At 38.4% G+C, this 17,249-nt stretch overlaps 1 protein-coding gene and 1 long non-coding RNA gene across 9 annotated transcripts in view; one reads left to right on the top strand and one right to left on the bottom strand.

The window, feature by feature from the left end:
* Utx (Utx histone demethylase) overlaps positions 1–17,249 on the top strand; it is a 62,250-nt gene that overhangs the window by 25,512 nt on the left and 19,489 nt on the right. For 5 of the 7 annotated variants that reach the window (XM_046625562.2, XM_046625565.2, XM_069136775.1 and 2 more), the window contains one exon: positions 15,527–15,705. In XM_046625562.2, the coding sequence (XP_046481518.1) occupies positions 15,527–15,705 (179 nt within the window). Of the gene's footprint in view, positions 1–6,426; positions 6,444–9,653; positions 9,725–15,526; positions 15,706–17,249 lie in introns of those variants that run through there. The other 2 variants (XM_046625566.2, XM_046625563.2) reach the window with 2 other exon arrangements.
* On the bottom strand, positions 8,621–9,379 carry LOC124218784 (uncharacterized). Of its 2 annotated transcripts, none has more exons than XR_006883172.1 (3): positions 9,097–9,379; positions 8,816–8,977; positions 8,621–8,722 (listed from the first exon to the last, which is right to left on the bottom strand). It is a non-coding gene; the product is annotated as an uncharacterized lncRNA (long non-coding RNA). The 2 variants fall into 2 exon arrangements; XR_006883171.1 differs by having other exon boundaries at positions 9,214–9,379.

The following is a 17,249-nucleotide window of genomic DNA, read 5'->3' as shown; positions in this document are numbered from 1 at the left end:
CAACCTCCGTAAAGCACCCTGCCGCAGGAAACGAAATGGCGAAGGTAATAAGTGCCTCCGGCGACCTTGAAAAGGGCCCCCAAACCTTTTCGTTTCAAATTTCCAACGACACGGTAGAAGAGGTTCACTGTTCCGAGGTATAGAATGAGTAAATGTGCGGTCCGATTCAGTTATATCCAATTCAATATGTATCTGAAATTTTCCAGTCGATCAAGTTTCATCGAACAATAAATCTTTCGGTAATATTGCAATTCGTTGATGATCTTCTGAAGAGTGAATCAGTATTGTGCGTTTTGAACATTTGTAATTATACAACACATTGAGACAAAATACCGAACGGATTGTGACACTATTTAACAAGCTTACCGCGGGCAAAGTTTAACGATTATACTATATCGTCGATTACGAATCCGGAATTAGATTTCCCAAAGTCAAAATGGCGGACCGAAATCCAGTAAGTCATTCGATTGGGACGAAAGTCGGTACTCGGTACATTTTTATTTTGTTTTTTGGAAATTTGTTATTCAGATAATTAAAAAAGGACCGAACCAATCAAAGCCAAAATCTAATCAATTCTAAGTTTGGAAACGCCGCGTCGATTGAGACCAAAATTATGGAAATCTAGTCACTTGTTCTTGAGATATTGTCGGACAAAAAAAAATTGATCACATACATACGTGCATACATGCATACACACACACACGTACGTCCATCCGAAATGGTCGGAGGTGATTCTCTAGATCTTGAAACGTCGAGATGTAGTTAAAACTAAACTTTTCATTTTCGGGGTGATTACAGTAACTTCCTTTTTTCTCTGAAAACGGAGAAACGGGAAGTTAAAAATTTAGTGGGAGTTTAGACTGTGACTGTTATGAGTTGATCCGACATTTGAGACAGTGAATTTACACTAAGGCCAGCCAGTAAGTCACTGTTTCTCTCATTTGGTAAGACGCAGTTTGCTTTTCGTGCGTTTTGGATTAAGAGACTAAAGTCGCAATGTCGAATACAATGTTCAATTTATTGGTAAGTTGAACGCAATGTAATACTCGATATGAGGTGGTACTATTATTGAATAATCTGCTGCAGGGTTTAAGATGAAATCTTCACTACGAGATTAACCCTTACGCTCCATACCGGTGTCAAATTCACCCCCACAGCATCTTCACTGTAAATTTCATGTGAAAAACATCCAAAATCATCCGATTTGATCCAAGACAAATAATGAGACATCGTTAATTCATTACTTTTCCAAAAATTCAACTTCACTCACTCAAACAAATGCCTTTTTTTCTTTGCGCACTAACTTCATACTTTTCAATATCTGTGTCTTGAGAGTTACACAATCAACTTTTAATCAACTTTTAGCTGAAAATATTGAAAATTCAGCGAGTTATGATATATTGAGTAGAATAATTCATTTTTCGGTATGTTGTTGTTATATGAACTTTTTTTCATATTCAAAGTTTTATTTTGCTAAAGATAACTAATTTGCCTTGAAATGTCATAGTTAAAGAGTATCTCAGAATTTTTTCAACTTATTTGCATCGATATCTCCGTTGACGTGGAGTCTTTAGCGACCCCGATGTGATACCAGTGTTATACATAGGAGGCATCCGGCGTAATGGATTGAGGATTGAGAATATGTGTCAGAGTTACAGTCAGAAAATCATCTCAGAAAGGAAGGATTACGAAATTAAGACTGAACAATTTTGCAGCTGAGGTCAATCAAGTACATACAGATTTTGACGGAATGAGCTAAGTTATTAACAAATTTAGTGACATACTGTTCAATTTTTTTTCATGATTGAGACACTGTACCGTACATCAAATTTCACTAAATTATAGCTATAATTTTTATTGTTAAATAATAAATTGTCCATGAATAGTCTGGACTCTCAGTTTATGTAAAAAAACAACGTATAAAAAACCGATACAGTTTGAATATAATGAACTAGCTCTTTCTGTAAAAATGTATTCATGTTATCGAGAATACATGCCAGCTGATTTATATAGAGTTCTATACAAAATTGACACCAGCAAAAAATGATCGACAATGTAATCGGTTATAGATTATTAATTAGGTACCGAACCATTTCGATCAATCTTCATAGTTTTAATTTTTTTCAGTTTTTTCATATCCAAAATGATAGTTTTCTGACAAAACTCATCAGAATCTCATTCGTTGATTGATTTCAAGCTTATTGTGAGTCGGAATATCGTTCCGTTCTGACACTTTTCGAATGGACTGTACACCTGATACAACCCTAATTAACTGCGAGACCTGATGATTACTGCAGGTATCTATAGTTCTTTTAGATATTCTGGCAAAGGTTTCCAAATAGACACTAATTTTCCATACGAGGACGTGATGAAAACGTGTGAAGTGAAAAGATGTGAACAGGAAAGGAGACGAGAGGGACTCCGAATGTCGGAGTAGGTTCGTTCTGCTCTCCGTTTCGCTTCGCTTAGCTTTGCTTTGCTCTGCTCTGCTCTCCTCTTCTCTTCTCAGCTCTCTTGCAGTCTGGGAATTCCGAGAACCTAAATACTGGTCCATGGTCCATGGTCCCTGGGAGCTCACGTAACTCACACCCTCCCATATCGTTCACTACCACCACGATGTGGTCGTCGTCTTCGCCGTCGCCGTAGTTCAGAGATTTTAGTTGCAGTCTGTGCGTTGCAGTCTGTGCGGAGGAGGCAGCAACCGATGACTGGGCTGCATTGTTATGGCATCCCATAGCCCGAGGTGCGCTGGAGCTCAGCCTGCAAATCATGGTGATCGGAGGATCCATCCTCTGCTGTAAAGTAGTTTGCTTCGTTTCGAAACATCCCTCCATGCGTTCCGCAAGGGGTGAATATTCCGTCGTCTGGTTGACACGATCGTAAATTTATTTATCCAGACTATGGGAATATCGTCTTTATGGTTTTACCCATCAATTACCTTTATAATTACGGAAATGAACCGACAGTCCAGTGGAATCGGAATCTGATCGGAACAAACGATAATTGTATTGCTAACCAACCGAAGGAACTTTAGCCTGATGACATTCTGTGTATCTCAAACATTCCAATAATTTGATGGGTTTTTCACTGACTGTCTCAAAAGTCACGAGCTCACTTCGATGAAATAATAAATTATCCACGAACTGTAATAATCTTCGCTCGGTTTAGTGAGGTCAAAATAAAGTCACAACGAACCCTCTAAAAAAAATATCATCTTGTGAATCGTTTTCACTTCGGTATAATTTTCTGAGTTCTCCTTTCGATAGTTGGATTGAAAGCGAGACTGGCGTAGCACTTAAAGGCAAAAGTAACGGTGACTTTATTCCCGTGACCTTGAGTATTTGGGAAGCTGAATGAATCAGAATTTTTGCGCGTACGGTATGATCAATGAATGTACCTACCGATATACAACACCTCGCATAGACAAGTCGCTTGATCTCTTGGCACCGTGTTCTGGTCGTGCTATGACGAACGGACTATACTTATATAACTGGACATGACCGTTATAATCTAAACTCGACGAATGGAAACGGTCTCTTCTTTTTCTCCTATTATGTTCTATAGTGCCCCGTGATTTCTAATTCGCCGAGTATGCTTAGCCCTTTGTTCTTGAATTCCGTGCCCGGGTCTCGTCGTCGTTAATCTAGACGCCAAGGACGTCAAGGTCGGAGTCTGCGCGAAGGCGGCGATCCTGCTTATGGTGGGTGGGTGATGGTGGTGGTGATGGTGGTGGTGGTGGTGGTGGTGGTGGTGGATAATGGTCGCGGCGGAAACCCTTCAAAATAATCCTGCATACGTATCCTGTAGTGATCTAATTGGAAAGAATTAACATTAGATATAATCATGAGCCAACCGAAGTTGGACCGAAGTTGAAAGAAGTTGACCACAATTGACCTCAAATTAAATGGTAACGTATAACCGAAGGTAATCGAAGTTGGACTATGGTACACCTAGGTCAGAGAACATTGATCAAACCTGACTGAAGTTTACTGGAGTCGTGCAATGTTACTCAACCGAATCTAACCGAAGTTAAAGCGTACTTAGCTTATCTTCAGAAAATTCGACAGAGATCCTAGACATGAAATTAAAGAAGAAAAAAGAAGCAGCAAAGAATTTATGTTTCGGATGACGAGTCTGTATAGTATATACCACGCTGTTGGATTGTACTGTGCACGAGACGTATATCACCTCCTTATACACCACGTCACATTACCTTTTCTCTTTCAGATTCCTAAAGTTCCATTCTATTATCTACATTCTACGGTCGAAGGATCGATCCAACAAACTCCCAAGAGTTTCAGTGTAGAAAATTTCGATTATAGACACAATCAAGACAATCTAGTTATGCCACTTGATTCATTGTTCACGAAGTAAACGAACGACGTTAAGGAAGTGTAAAACTGAGTAACTCCGAAATTTAGGTAACTTGAAAGCACCGGAATCCACACCGCAAACTAATTCCTATGCTGCAGTGTTTCTTTATTCCTTAGAGGAAAGTTGTTCACATAGCGTAATGAGGACAACAGCACAATAAAAGCCGACTATAATTTTATTCTCTGTGTTGCATGTAAAGTAATAAAAATGAAAATGATGAACCACCAAGTTAACACCTTGTACACGAACGATACATACAACGGTGGAGAAAAAGGAACCTGATCATGGGCTCCGCTACGAAAAGCAGCGCTGCAGTCATGCGATAAGTGCCTAGATAAGAGACTGCCTGAAAGACTCACTGCCGGATGCAGTCAGTCAGTCAGTCAGTCAGTCAGTCAGTCAGTCAGTCAGTCAGTCGCCAGGCTTGGCCACTCCTCGATAAAACTTGAAAAAAAAAAAAGGAGCAAGAGATTTTTGGTCATCCTTTATGGATGAAGAAACACCTGTTGGGGCACGTGCTGGTTGCTTGCTGGCTAGCTGGTGCACCGGCAGCGACGCATCTGCTTACCTCACTCACTCGTCTGACCCGCATTCAATTCACGACGACATGGACACGACGCCAACGATATGACCATTCGATGCGGCTTGCCAGTCCGGAGATTACGCGCTACGGCCAGCCAATGCAATTATATAACGAACAGCAGTCGTTACATACGGTACATAATTGCAATTCTGCAGTTGTCCGGATGCCATGTTCGTTGGTTAATGGGAACCAAACCCTTTGTTGGAATCGTCGGATTTTGAAGTGCAGTGGTCTCAACAGGAGATTTTTTTTTCAGTAATTCGGGTGATCATCGGTTGGCGAAAATCGCGGTTAGAACATTTAAAATTTACCGATGGCATATTCAGTTGACCCTAGTAGGTCACACCTCGGTAGAATCGCACAAAGGTCAGACTGGGTGAAATTTACCCCGAACTTGTTATTTTGCTTCAAACGTGAGTTTTAAAAATCTACAGAAAGATTTCTGGGTATTGTTTGAAGATCGCAGAAAAAGCTCCATCTGTTTTCCTAACCAAAATTGATTGTTTAAATATTGTAAAACATTGGCAAAGTTAAAGAAAGTGCCAAAAATGACAAAGAAAAGGACTTTATTTCGCATGAAGAATGGCGCCATGAGGCCTGTTTCCACGAATAAGGGACTTTACGAGGAGTTTGAAAAATTTTCGGCATGAAATTCACCCCCAAGTGACCTGTTAAGGTTGGTCCATAACTTCGTCGATAACTGAACGAATATTCGATGATTCGTGAAATCCCACCAGCAAAGGACTTTTGCAATCTCGTGAGATAATATTCTTTTCTTTTGTGTAACAGAATTCTGGATGGTGCCAAAATGTATTTTCATGAAGAAATTCGTTTATTTTTTTTTTTTTCTCAATATTGTGAGGAATGTTTAACTGTTATAATCCACAATTAGACTTTTAATGTGGGTTATTACCAATTTTCATTCGTTTATCTGCCTATAAATTTAACTGTCAGTTTACCAGTGATTTGTTTTTTCAATTATTTTACAATTTTCAAAGTAAAAGTGTGTAAAATTATTTAAAACTCGACTAGCGAGGATTCGCTTCTCTTCAGCCAATTCTGACACAGCTGAAAAATCCGTTGAGCCGATTAGTTTTTATCAGGTTTGACACTCTGACAAAGTGAAGTATAAAACGGAAACTGATGAAAAACTATGATAATGCTATCACGGTACATATTGGATAAATATTGCACTTGAACCAGTCATACACGTATCCATTTGTCACAGATCTCACGTGCAGATGAGGTGCATCGATAAAAAAAAAAAAAAGAAAGAAAAAAAAGAAGGAAAATCACAAGGTGTTTGCGTGCGATGCATGCGGTTTAAAATTGTGGGGCTTTGACACAAAGGATGCTCGCTAACCCTCGTCTACCGCTGTTGGCTGCTGCAACAGCAGCACCGTCGGGAAGAGGAAACGCCGTCCTGTGATCGTCGTCGTCGTCATTGAGAGGTGGAAGTGGCGGTGGCAGCAGCCCTGTCGCATAGGTAGGTATAACAACATGGACGCGTTTGTGAGAACAGGATGTGGGCAGCTGTTCAGCGCCGAACGACCAGCTGGACTCCGAAAGTGTTCGGTGTGGCACTGCTACAAACACAAACACACACACACACACACAGACACACACCTGGAAGTCGATGCACCGCGTGGCGTCCTCGTCGAATGCAACGCCACCATTCCGGTTACTTCACGAGCACGGATACCTTTGTGTCTGTACGGAGTTTGGCCGTGTTGGCAGAAAGAAACGAAAGAGAACGCCCTCTCAAGCTGCACATCGGGTTTCCTTAGAGAAACTTCTACCTGTCTGAACAAACGATGTAGTTTTACTACACGTGTGCACGTGTACCGTTCCTCCTCGATTCTTGAGGAAAAGGGACGAGGAGAAGGATTTCCGGCGAGATCTTACTTCCGTTCAACGCAACCGCAAATAAATACGAATACAATGATTATTTTTGACGATTTTACGGTGTACGATATCGGGGATTTATAACGGACGGTATAAAGGGGAAATGAAAAGTTACCGATATATCGAAAAATCGAATGCTTCTTTTGGGTTCTTTGTTGATCCGCTGCCTATGATTTTTAATCGTGAATTTTTAATGCCGATTTCAGATTCACCGTTTCTAACGATTTTGAAATCAGCAAGTTATTGATCTTTGGGAAGATGAAACCAATTTTTAATCGCTCGCGATTACGGCTCTCGAACCGACAAGTTCGAACCCCTGTGTCATATTCACGATTATTCCGTGTTAAAATCTGCAAGTTAACGATCGTCGTTATTTTTAGCCCGTCACGTTCGATCTGAAATAGTAGATTTTGAAATCTGAGCGACAGATTTAAGATTAGCGATCTCGAAATCGGCAATTTACCCATTCCTGAGAAAATTGAATACATCGTTTACAACTTGGTTCACGATTTCGACTCTCGAACTGTGAAGTTTGACATAATGTGTTGTATTTACGACTATCGGTCTTAAAATCTATAGGTTATTGATCTTTAATATACCCAATCAAATATATATATATACATATGTTATCACTTGACTTACCATCTTCGATTTGAAACTAAGAGTTTTGAAATTCTGACTTTATCAATATGATCGCTGATGTTTAACTCTGCAAATCACCGATCTCCGAGAAAATCGAATGTATTTTGGTCACTTGCGATGTTATTATTACGCCTGAAACTGTGAATATTTAGAATCTGATTTCAGATTTCAGATTCCCGATTACTGAGCTCGAAATTTGTAAACTTGTATCGAACTTCGATAAAATCGGATGACGTTTTGTTACGTCGCCTCTGAAACAATGGAATTCTCAAGTTCTGAGATTAGATTTGCGATCACGGATCTCGAAACCGGTGCGCAACGAGCGTTGCACGTATTAGATATATTGTTTCCCGTTGCAGCAGCAATGACGTTATATGCAGCAGCGTTGTACTTTTGCAATTGCGGTTATGCGACGACGAAGGCCGTAGGCAGCTATAATAACGTTGCGCACACTCCTAGCTATACGTCACACATAGAATACTTGGAGGTGAACATCGTCTCCGTACGTATACAAGAACATTACACCATACATACACACGTTTAATCTGTTTCTGTGTCGTAACTGCAGCGATGCAGTTTGAAAGTGACGGTTCTCAGTAGGCTGCCTATGCAGGTATAATGCAGCTTGTTATACTAGGCATGATATAAAGTGTGAGCCAGCTTGTTGCAACAACCGCGAGTATCGCTTCCACTTCCTATAAGCTTAAGAAGTAAGACAAACGCCTTTGTCGTAGGTACATACGTGGCTTTGCCACATAATAAACACGTAGAGCGAGATATTCTTCTCATTGTCAGTGTTATAATACGGGCCTCTTAATCGTGTCTTGAAATTTTGTTTTAAATTACAAAATTTTTTGATTTTAATCGTCAATCATTCGACTTATTATTCTTCTTTGTGCGTTAATCACTCGGTATTAAGAATGTGTAGCAGGTGCAAAGTCCAGTTGAAAATTTGTCTAAATGGAAAAATTTCGAACTATCCAAGGCTCGGAATCAATCAACGAATGAAAATTGATGAAATTATTCAAAAAACTGTTCCTCTGGTGTAGGAAAAAATTGAACAGTGAAATTTTTTGTCCATATAATTGAATAACTGACAACCTGAAACAAGGCACGTTATCGAACACCGTTTATTAATGCTTAATTCGTACAATTCTTCCGATTTCCATAGATAATACATAACTCATTTTGGCGGTAGATAAATTCTATCTAAATCACCTGAAAATAATTTTTGATAACAGAGATATATTTAAAAATAAAGCATTAGTTTCACGTACGAAACTCATACGGATGTTGTATAAGTTGTATTACTTTGTGGTCCATTGAAGAAGGACATTGTTTTAACCTTGTTCGTCTCGATTGACCTCAGCTGCACTTGTACAGTCTTAATTTAGAAAATCATTCTTCTTTTGACCGTTGTTTTTTCTGGACCGTAAACCTGCCACATCCTCATACCGTAATATTCCCAAGTACCTGAAACACAGTGCCTTATTTGTAGAAAATATGGACTGACATGGAAATTTTTTCGTGGTAAATTCCAACATTTGTAAGATTGTCATCAGACACTGTTAATTAGATTGACACCAAATTACCGTCTACAGGAGTCAACGAAATTAGAACTGTTAACCAAACATGTGTCGAAATTCCGCTATCCCAAAATTTCCATAGGTAAAATCGTTAATTGTATAGGATTTCCTCAAAAGTCTCACCCTCTACAAGTCATAGCTACGGGCATTGAATACTCGGGCAACACACGATGTGTAATGTATGTTTTATGTATGGTAGTAGTAGACGTCACGACGACGACGGATACAAAACACGCGGAAGGCCACATTCTGGCATGATGGTGGATGGATAGTGCTGCTACTGCAGACCAGCAATTCTTACAACTAACAAACACGAGAAGTGGAGGTGGTGGTTCAAATCTGGGTCAGAGTGCCCAAGCGCTCAACGCAGTCAGCAGTAGCACCAGCAACAGTAGTAGTAGTAGTAGTAGTGGTAGTGGTGGCGGTAGTGGTAGTGGTAGTGGTAGTGGTAGTGGCAGTGGTAGTGGTAGTGGTGGTCGTCAGTTGGGCAGTACAGTACCTCCGTGTTCGTGGTCTCACACTCATTCGCATTTAAGACACGCTGAACGATGGAAGCTTGTGCATATCTATAGACGGATATGCATATAATATTAGGCATATGCCAACCGACTCCTCGATGCGTGGTGCAAAAAGAGTTTGTTCCTTATTGCTCAACGCGTGAATGCCTCATTCCTCATTCTTCATTCTTCATTCCTCATTCCGCATTGGTTCGTTGGTTGGTTGTCTGTCTGTGGACCGACTTACTGCCTTCCGTCTATCTACCCACACCTTTTACCTTTGGCACCAATTTTCTTCCTTACGTACCTATGTAGGTATCAAGCTTCATGTATGTAAAGATATAACCTGATACGTACACACTTCGTTCGGTTAATGGTTAGTCGGTTCGTTTCACGTTGGCAAATTGCAACCAACCTTTGCGGTGCTTAGAGTGCTTTTTTACGAATGTCAAAACATCAAAGCACTTCTCCGATTTCACCAGATTTCTTGATATTTTTGAAATAAATTTAATCGTGTCCAAAAAGTGTATCGTTAATCAAAAAGGAAATCAGCTTTATATCAGCATTCTGCATAATGTTCCGTTCGATATTAGAGTTGATTCGATAGACCGGAATATTCTCAAAAGACAATATTATCTGAATTTGTAATCCGTACACTGAGAAAAATTTCATTTGTTACAGTAATTAGAAAATTTCGGTCAAACAGGTATCGTTAAGAAAAAATCGTTCTTCTTTTGCTAATTGCAACGCAAAATCAGTTTGTACGGTTTACAGTACTTTTTTTTTAGCTAAACAAGGCTTTAACGTCAATTTATTCTTGCACAAGCATTAAATTTTCGCAACAGTTACAAGAAAAAATAGTAACAGTGACCGTAATGAGAAAGAATAGTAACGGATACCAGAGTTTCTGGTAACAGCTACAAAACTAATTTTCATTTTCTATCTAGAACTATATATTTCGATTGTGGTAAAAAATGAAAATAGTCAAGGACCGAGCGGTAACCGGAACTAAAAATTTCTCTCTCAATCAGTGTATACAAGGAGTAGTTTTGTTTCGGGTCTCCCTTTTTTTTTTTTTTCTTTCTTTTCCCCTTGAATTAATTTTCGGTCAAGAGTTGGGGGGGGGGGGGGGGGGGGAGGGCGAGAAAGGGTGTTGAGACTAGCGTTTCAGATTTAAGATTATGTACTACATCGTGTGCTTATACATTATACACGTAACTACGTAGCGGCATGCACCACGCACGTGGCTTTGGTAGTTACAACTTTGATGCGTGTACTGCTTTGCACCGCACCACCATAAGCAGCAGCATGGAACACCCTAACAACTATGGGCGCGGGTGCAGCGCTAAACTGCTTAATTGACCTTATCAGCGCTCACCTACGGCATCCGGTTAACCGCGTGCAGGTTATTTCCTAATGTCTTGATTCTTGTCTTGATGCTCGCAGTGCATCTTGCGCCCTGAAGTACCTATATTTATGTCAGCAGCACTAGGGAGGAATCGAACGTTGAGGAAAGTCACGAAACAGTTTAGAAAATCACCGGCGTTGTTATTTACCCCAGTGATCGTGATCGCGAATCCAAACGACATATCTGCTCGTACGATGAATGCTTGTGAAATGAATCTGAGATAATTCGATAACGTAAGTGAAGGTATCGACAGTTTGAGAAATGTTTTACAAACAGAACGTTCACTGCTCAAATTTTGATGATTTTTTTTCCAACTCGTAACGTTTTTGCGCTCAATTTGCTCGCTGATCAGGTATCACGTATTGCCCGAAAAACACGCGCGAAATTTTATAGTACAGAATAGTTGTAACGCGGAAATGTGATCGTTGACGAATATCCGTGGAACTGTATTTAGAAAAATATATTCTTAACCACCAAGGAGACAACTTGTTGGGACATTTTTTTTGACCGATCTTTGCAGACCACAATGGTGAACAAAAAATGACCTCTGATACTTTAGAATCAGATGCGTCATTTTCACCGTTCTAATCGTAAAACCTTTTCCTAGATTGATGATATCTTGGCTCGTATCATTAAAATTTACCAAAAATCACTTCCAGTACATAAATAGGGATGTTGTTTCGGCCGTCTTCATCATCCTTGGTACAAACAATAGCACTGCTGGAGATGTCGTAAACAGTATTATCCAACTTTTCATTGATCGTTGTAACAATTGGATCCGTTTATCATAACATTTGCGCTTCTCTTTTTGCATCTAACGAGCAGTAGGATAAAAATTTGTTTGAGATTGTACGATTATCACACTTGACTATAATTATTGTTATTATAACTACTTTTACGAGCATAAACTTGCAGCGATGCATCGGTTGTATGTAAACTGCAGTTTTCTGCTTCCGTGACGACGATTATGAACTGGTTACAAATTGCATGTCTTACATTACATATTTGTCTATATATATGTGTGTGTGTGTGTGTGTGTGTGTGTGTGTACATACATACATATTTATAATGTACAGACGTGGGGTGCATTCTAATTTTTGTTACACACGTGCGTAAAGGTCGTCTCGATGTAGTGCAGGTAAAATATATAACGTGTGTACCGTACCTTGTATAACATCTAGACAGGTATGTAACGTACATACGTACCGTATAATTTATGTGGGGCACTTCACAGCTGATCTGCGGCAGTTTGGCTGCTGCTCGAAGCTGGTTCGTGACCCTCTCACTGAACGTTCTTCGATTTCATTCGTACCAGCTGACTGCAGCCGACCTCTAACGTAAAGACCGAAGCGGATCTGCGCTTATTGCAATTCCGAGTTTCCGACTGTAACCAAATTACGTAGATTTTCATATTGCAAATGGGTTTTTTTTTTTCTTCCGTACTCGTCTTACGTGAAGTCGGGCTAATATTAATCTACTACAATGAGACCGATTGTAAAATAAACTCGAATTTGACTCGACGTCAAACAGAAATCACTGAGATTTAAGATACGGAGATTGTAAAAAATCTTGTATAATTACGAATAGCCGAGTTTCGATATTCTTAAAATCGTTTAAAAAAAAAAATCTTATCTCATGACAGATTAAGGTTTATGACCGACAAAAAATGAAGGAAAACAAAAAAAAAAAATTCTTTCCAAAATAACAAAAAAACTGTGTCACGATAGTAAAAGCTTAACCTTAAACTTGACATCATTTTTATTACACCGTACACACGTACGTATGTACACAAAACAACACTGTACGTATACATACGCGTAACATAAACCTGACCCATGACAATAATTACTTTCGCGAGTCGCGAATACGGTATGAGAATGTGTCTGTATGTATTTGAAATATTTGTATATATCTATATTCGTGGATGACGCTGCTTAAAGTCTTCTCTCTGATGGGTAGGTATATGTATATATGTAATGTAACATATATGCAATGGACGTATACGTCATAGTCCGGATCCAAGCAATTGCGTAATATAAGCAGCATGAGTCGTTGACATAAAGAGCTTTGAGAGCGGATGATGGAGCGGAAGGGGGGGGGGGGGGGGTGGGGGAGAAAAAGAGGAGTATAACTTGTTCGATGAATGGACTGCAAGAAGACGAAGAAGACGAAGGAGGAGAAAAAGAATAAGAAAGCTGAATCTGTGAGTGAGGTTGTGCGGAGGTTGTTGGTTGAGGATAACAATGATTTTCTCTGCATGACGTATACATTGTCATATCTAATACACGTATATTACATGCATATGAATACTGTGTGCAATGGCGATACGAAAAATGCGTCGCATATACGTTGTAGTTTATTTTCTCGCGAGATCATGAACCGTATCATGTGTTTTTTCTCCCTTGTTATTTATATTCGAGCCAAAATAAAATCGGATGACATTTTCACGTGAAATATGTTGAATTGTTGATATCTTTGGAATGTTGTATGTATAAGTTGTTTAAAATTGTTTTTTTAAATAATTTCGAATCATTTTTTGGATGCATATTAAACCGTTTGTAGGTAATTAGTGGTAATCGTCTGGAAGCGGTAATTTCAAATCTATCCTGATTACGATGGGAATCAGATATGAAATCGTTGAATGCTGAAAGTTGTAAAATTGTAGTCGTTTGAAATCGATCGTAATCAGTATAATTTAAAAAAATCGAGATCATTTGTAATAGCAGCGGGAATAATCGAAATTCCCTTGAAATCAATCTGCGTAATCCCGAACTCACGATTTAATTACGTAGTAAGAAATCATCTGAAATTGCGTGAAATAAAATAGCTGTGTAAGTAGCAATCGCTATAATGAATCGAGAGACGAATGAACGAATGAATGAATGAATGAATGAATATATAAATAAATAAATGACAAACGACCAGATCAATTTTCTTTCGTATTCATTCGATTCATTTTATTTCTTTTTAATTTTTCACCTCTCCTATATAAATTTTTTCTCGTGTTCGTTGTATCCATTTTTCGAGGAGTTTCCCACGCTTCTTTTTTCCTACATATAACGAAATTCACGATGTACGTCAAGTGACATTACACGCGAACGAATGAATCAATCGACTCTCTAACAAAACCTGCTGGATAAGAAATACGTGCCGCACGACACGGCACATATATTAATATTATAACACATATACATGCATTATTCATAGACACGTCGTCGTATTGGGAGAAGAGGTGAAAAGCCAGACAAAGATTGTAAAACGCAATCTTTCATTACGTGTAAAATATAATTATCATTATTATACTTGTATGTCTGTGTTTGTTGTGTTACATGTATATCTGTAGAAGAATTGCTGCTGCTAATGCGAATATTATAATTCGTGGACTCGTATTACGGTTACGATGACAGTAATAAAAACAATGATAACAGACGTGGTTATATGGTACATACAATACGTATAATGAGTAAGCCGGAAACCTAAAACCGGAAACAACATTCTTATGTATATTACATACACGTATACATGCGTACAAATTACAAATGAGAGAATTATCTTTTCTTTTTTTTTTTTTTTTGTTCATTTACTAATTAACTCTCGACAAGTTCTCCTTGTTATTCTCACTCCTCTGTTTTAATACATGTTATTCAATAATGGACACGTACATTGAGTTATTGTGCTTCGCTTATCTGTAACACATGTTATACCCGGTATATCTGACGCACGTACGAGTGTTTTTCCTTTATACTTTCTATCTTGGATGATTTACCGCGCCACTTGTGTCTTCTAACATGGTGTTCATTATTATTACAAACTAAATATATTACAAAACAAAAATATTTACAAACATGCGTGCGTGTGTGTGTGTGTGTGTGTGTACCAATACAAATATTTCCTAACCACTTGAGGAGAGAGAAGAAACTGGGTCATTCGTATTGTGTGTGGGATAAGGTTAGGTTACACAAATGCATATATGCGCACATGGCGCGTATGCATGTGTGTCTGTATATATATATACATGCAGATGTTTAATGCGCTGCGTTGTGTCGAATGATGATGTTGTGATGGCTGATTATATGCGCTGCAGTGACTCAGACCTTCTTTTCTCTTGGCTCAACGCCCAAGAAAAATTTTACACTTCTTGTCGAAAAAGTATTTATTTTATAGAGCGTGGCGTATTAAAAAAAAAAAAAAAAATGGGATAGAAAGTGAGTGTAAATCTGTGACGTACCAATGAATGAACGAACGAACGAACGAATGAATAATCGACAAATGTTTGAGTGAATGAGTAAATAATTAATGTATGAACCAACGAATGAAGATGAAATTATTCGGTCGAATGAACGAACGAATGATGAATGGTTGGATAAATTTTTGATTTAACAATTGAATAAATGTATTAAAAAATAAAGAGGCAATTACCACATTAATAGTTCAACGAAGTATGGTGGAACTTACAATAATAATAATAATGATGATGGCAATAATGACAACAATAATAACGTGTTTTTATTGGTGAATATTTTTGTTCCAGGGCAATAAAGGCGTTTCAACAAGTATTATGGGTGGAACCAGGTTTCTCAAGGGCCTGCGAGGTTCATTTACGGCTTGGATTAATGCTCAAGATAAACGCTGACTTCGAAGCAGCCCTGAAACATCTCACCTTAGCTCTTATCGACGCAACAACACCCGCATCGTTTTCTAAACTCGAGAGTGAGCATAAATTTTTGTTTCACGAATGATGAAAACATTTTTAATCTATGATTTTCACCAACTACATAAACGATTGGATAGATCTTTGGATGAATGAATTACATGAACGAATGCAGTCGTGAAGCTATAAGCAGTCACGGTGTTGGCATCAGCGGAACGTGTAAAACTTTTTGAAAAACGAAAAAAAATTCGCTTCAATTTTATCCTCATAATTTTATAAAAGTATCGGTGGTTCAAGGTGTTTCACAAAATTTTTATTTTCGAACTTCGCTACCTTATTTGAATGAACATTACAACGTTTATTGATATATATATATACAGGTAAAAATTAAAACGAGAGTACCGTTACGCATTATACGTACCTAGGTACATATGTGGTAATATGTATACACACAAGATGCTCCATACGCGGAAACGTCTTTCTTTTACTCACTTTCTTAATTGAACTTGACCTGGATAAAGAGACTCTCTTGTGGATGAACGTGCGTATGCATACGCATGTAGGAGCATTTCGTATGTGTATGTACACGGTACGTATAGCCGGTAGCATAAAACGGCTGGCGCTTTAATCCTATTACGTCACTAACCGCTGCTCATGTGCCTGTATGGATTGTTGCGTGTGTGTGCGTGCGTGTACACATATGCGTATACGTATACTTGAGTAAGAGTCGCGTAAAGCAGGAACAACGCGACCGCACGTTATATCACGTATATCTAATACGTATCCCCCTAATTACTTAATTAATTACTCGCACGTCTGTTGATTATACAATGTATACGACGTATGTACCTTACATACGTATAAACTGTACGGAAATTGGTGGAAAACCGCGGGGGAAAGGGGGGAAAAAAAAAAAAAGGTAGTATCGATATTCTTGTTTTTACTATTCATTTTTTATGTTTTTCATTCTCTTAAAACTGGCCTGTTTTAGCGATATTATGACATGTTAACGAGTCATTTTCGGTCAGTTGAATCTTAGAATTGTACAACATTGTACGTGCGCGCGTTTTTTAATTGATGCCTGGATGATGACGACAATGATGACTCTTTCTAATTAGAGATTATTCGCATGCATGATGATGAATTCGCGGAAAAAAAGTATGACTACGGATGTGGGTATTTAGTGAGGAAAAAAAAAAAAAACAAGCGAAACCGATTAATAAGAAAGAGACAATTAGAAAAAAAAAGGACAATAATTTCATGGTACGTAGAATTGTTACGCATGTATAACATGAGATAATATGGCTTAAATGAGTACCATCATTTTTAATTTACCGCGAATTTCAAATGATCTCATTCCATGTATTATTGTACGGTTTGTACGGTATGCTTTGCTTTGGGAAGATACATTCATTCATTCATACATTTTTCATTTGCGTATCTTATATCATTTATATATTATATATACAATGTACATATACGTGTGTTTGTACGTGTGTGTCGTATGTAACAATTTTATCACGTATCTTTATCACATCCGCATCTGTTTTATACTTATGATGTATGTCTATATATGCAAAAGTTAAATTTTGCAATAACGCTC

Source organism: Neodiprion pinetum, chromosome 5, assembly GCF_021155775.2.
Source record: "Neodiprion pinetum isolate iyNeoPine1 chromosome 5, iyNeoPine1.2, whole genome shotgun sequence".
NCBI lineage: Eukaryota > Metazoa > Arthropoda > Insecta > Hymenoptera > Diprionidae > Neodiprion > Neodiprion pinetum.
Note: the sequence above shows the minus strand (reverse complement) of the source record. Positions and strands in the feature narration are given on the sequence as shown.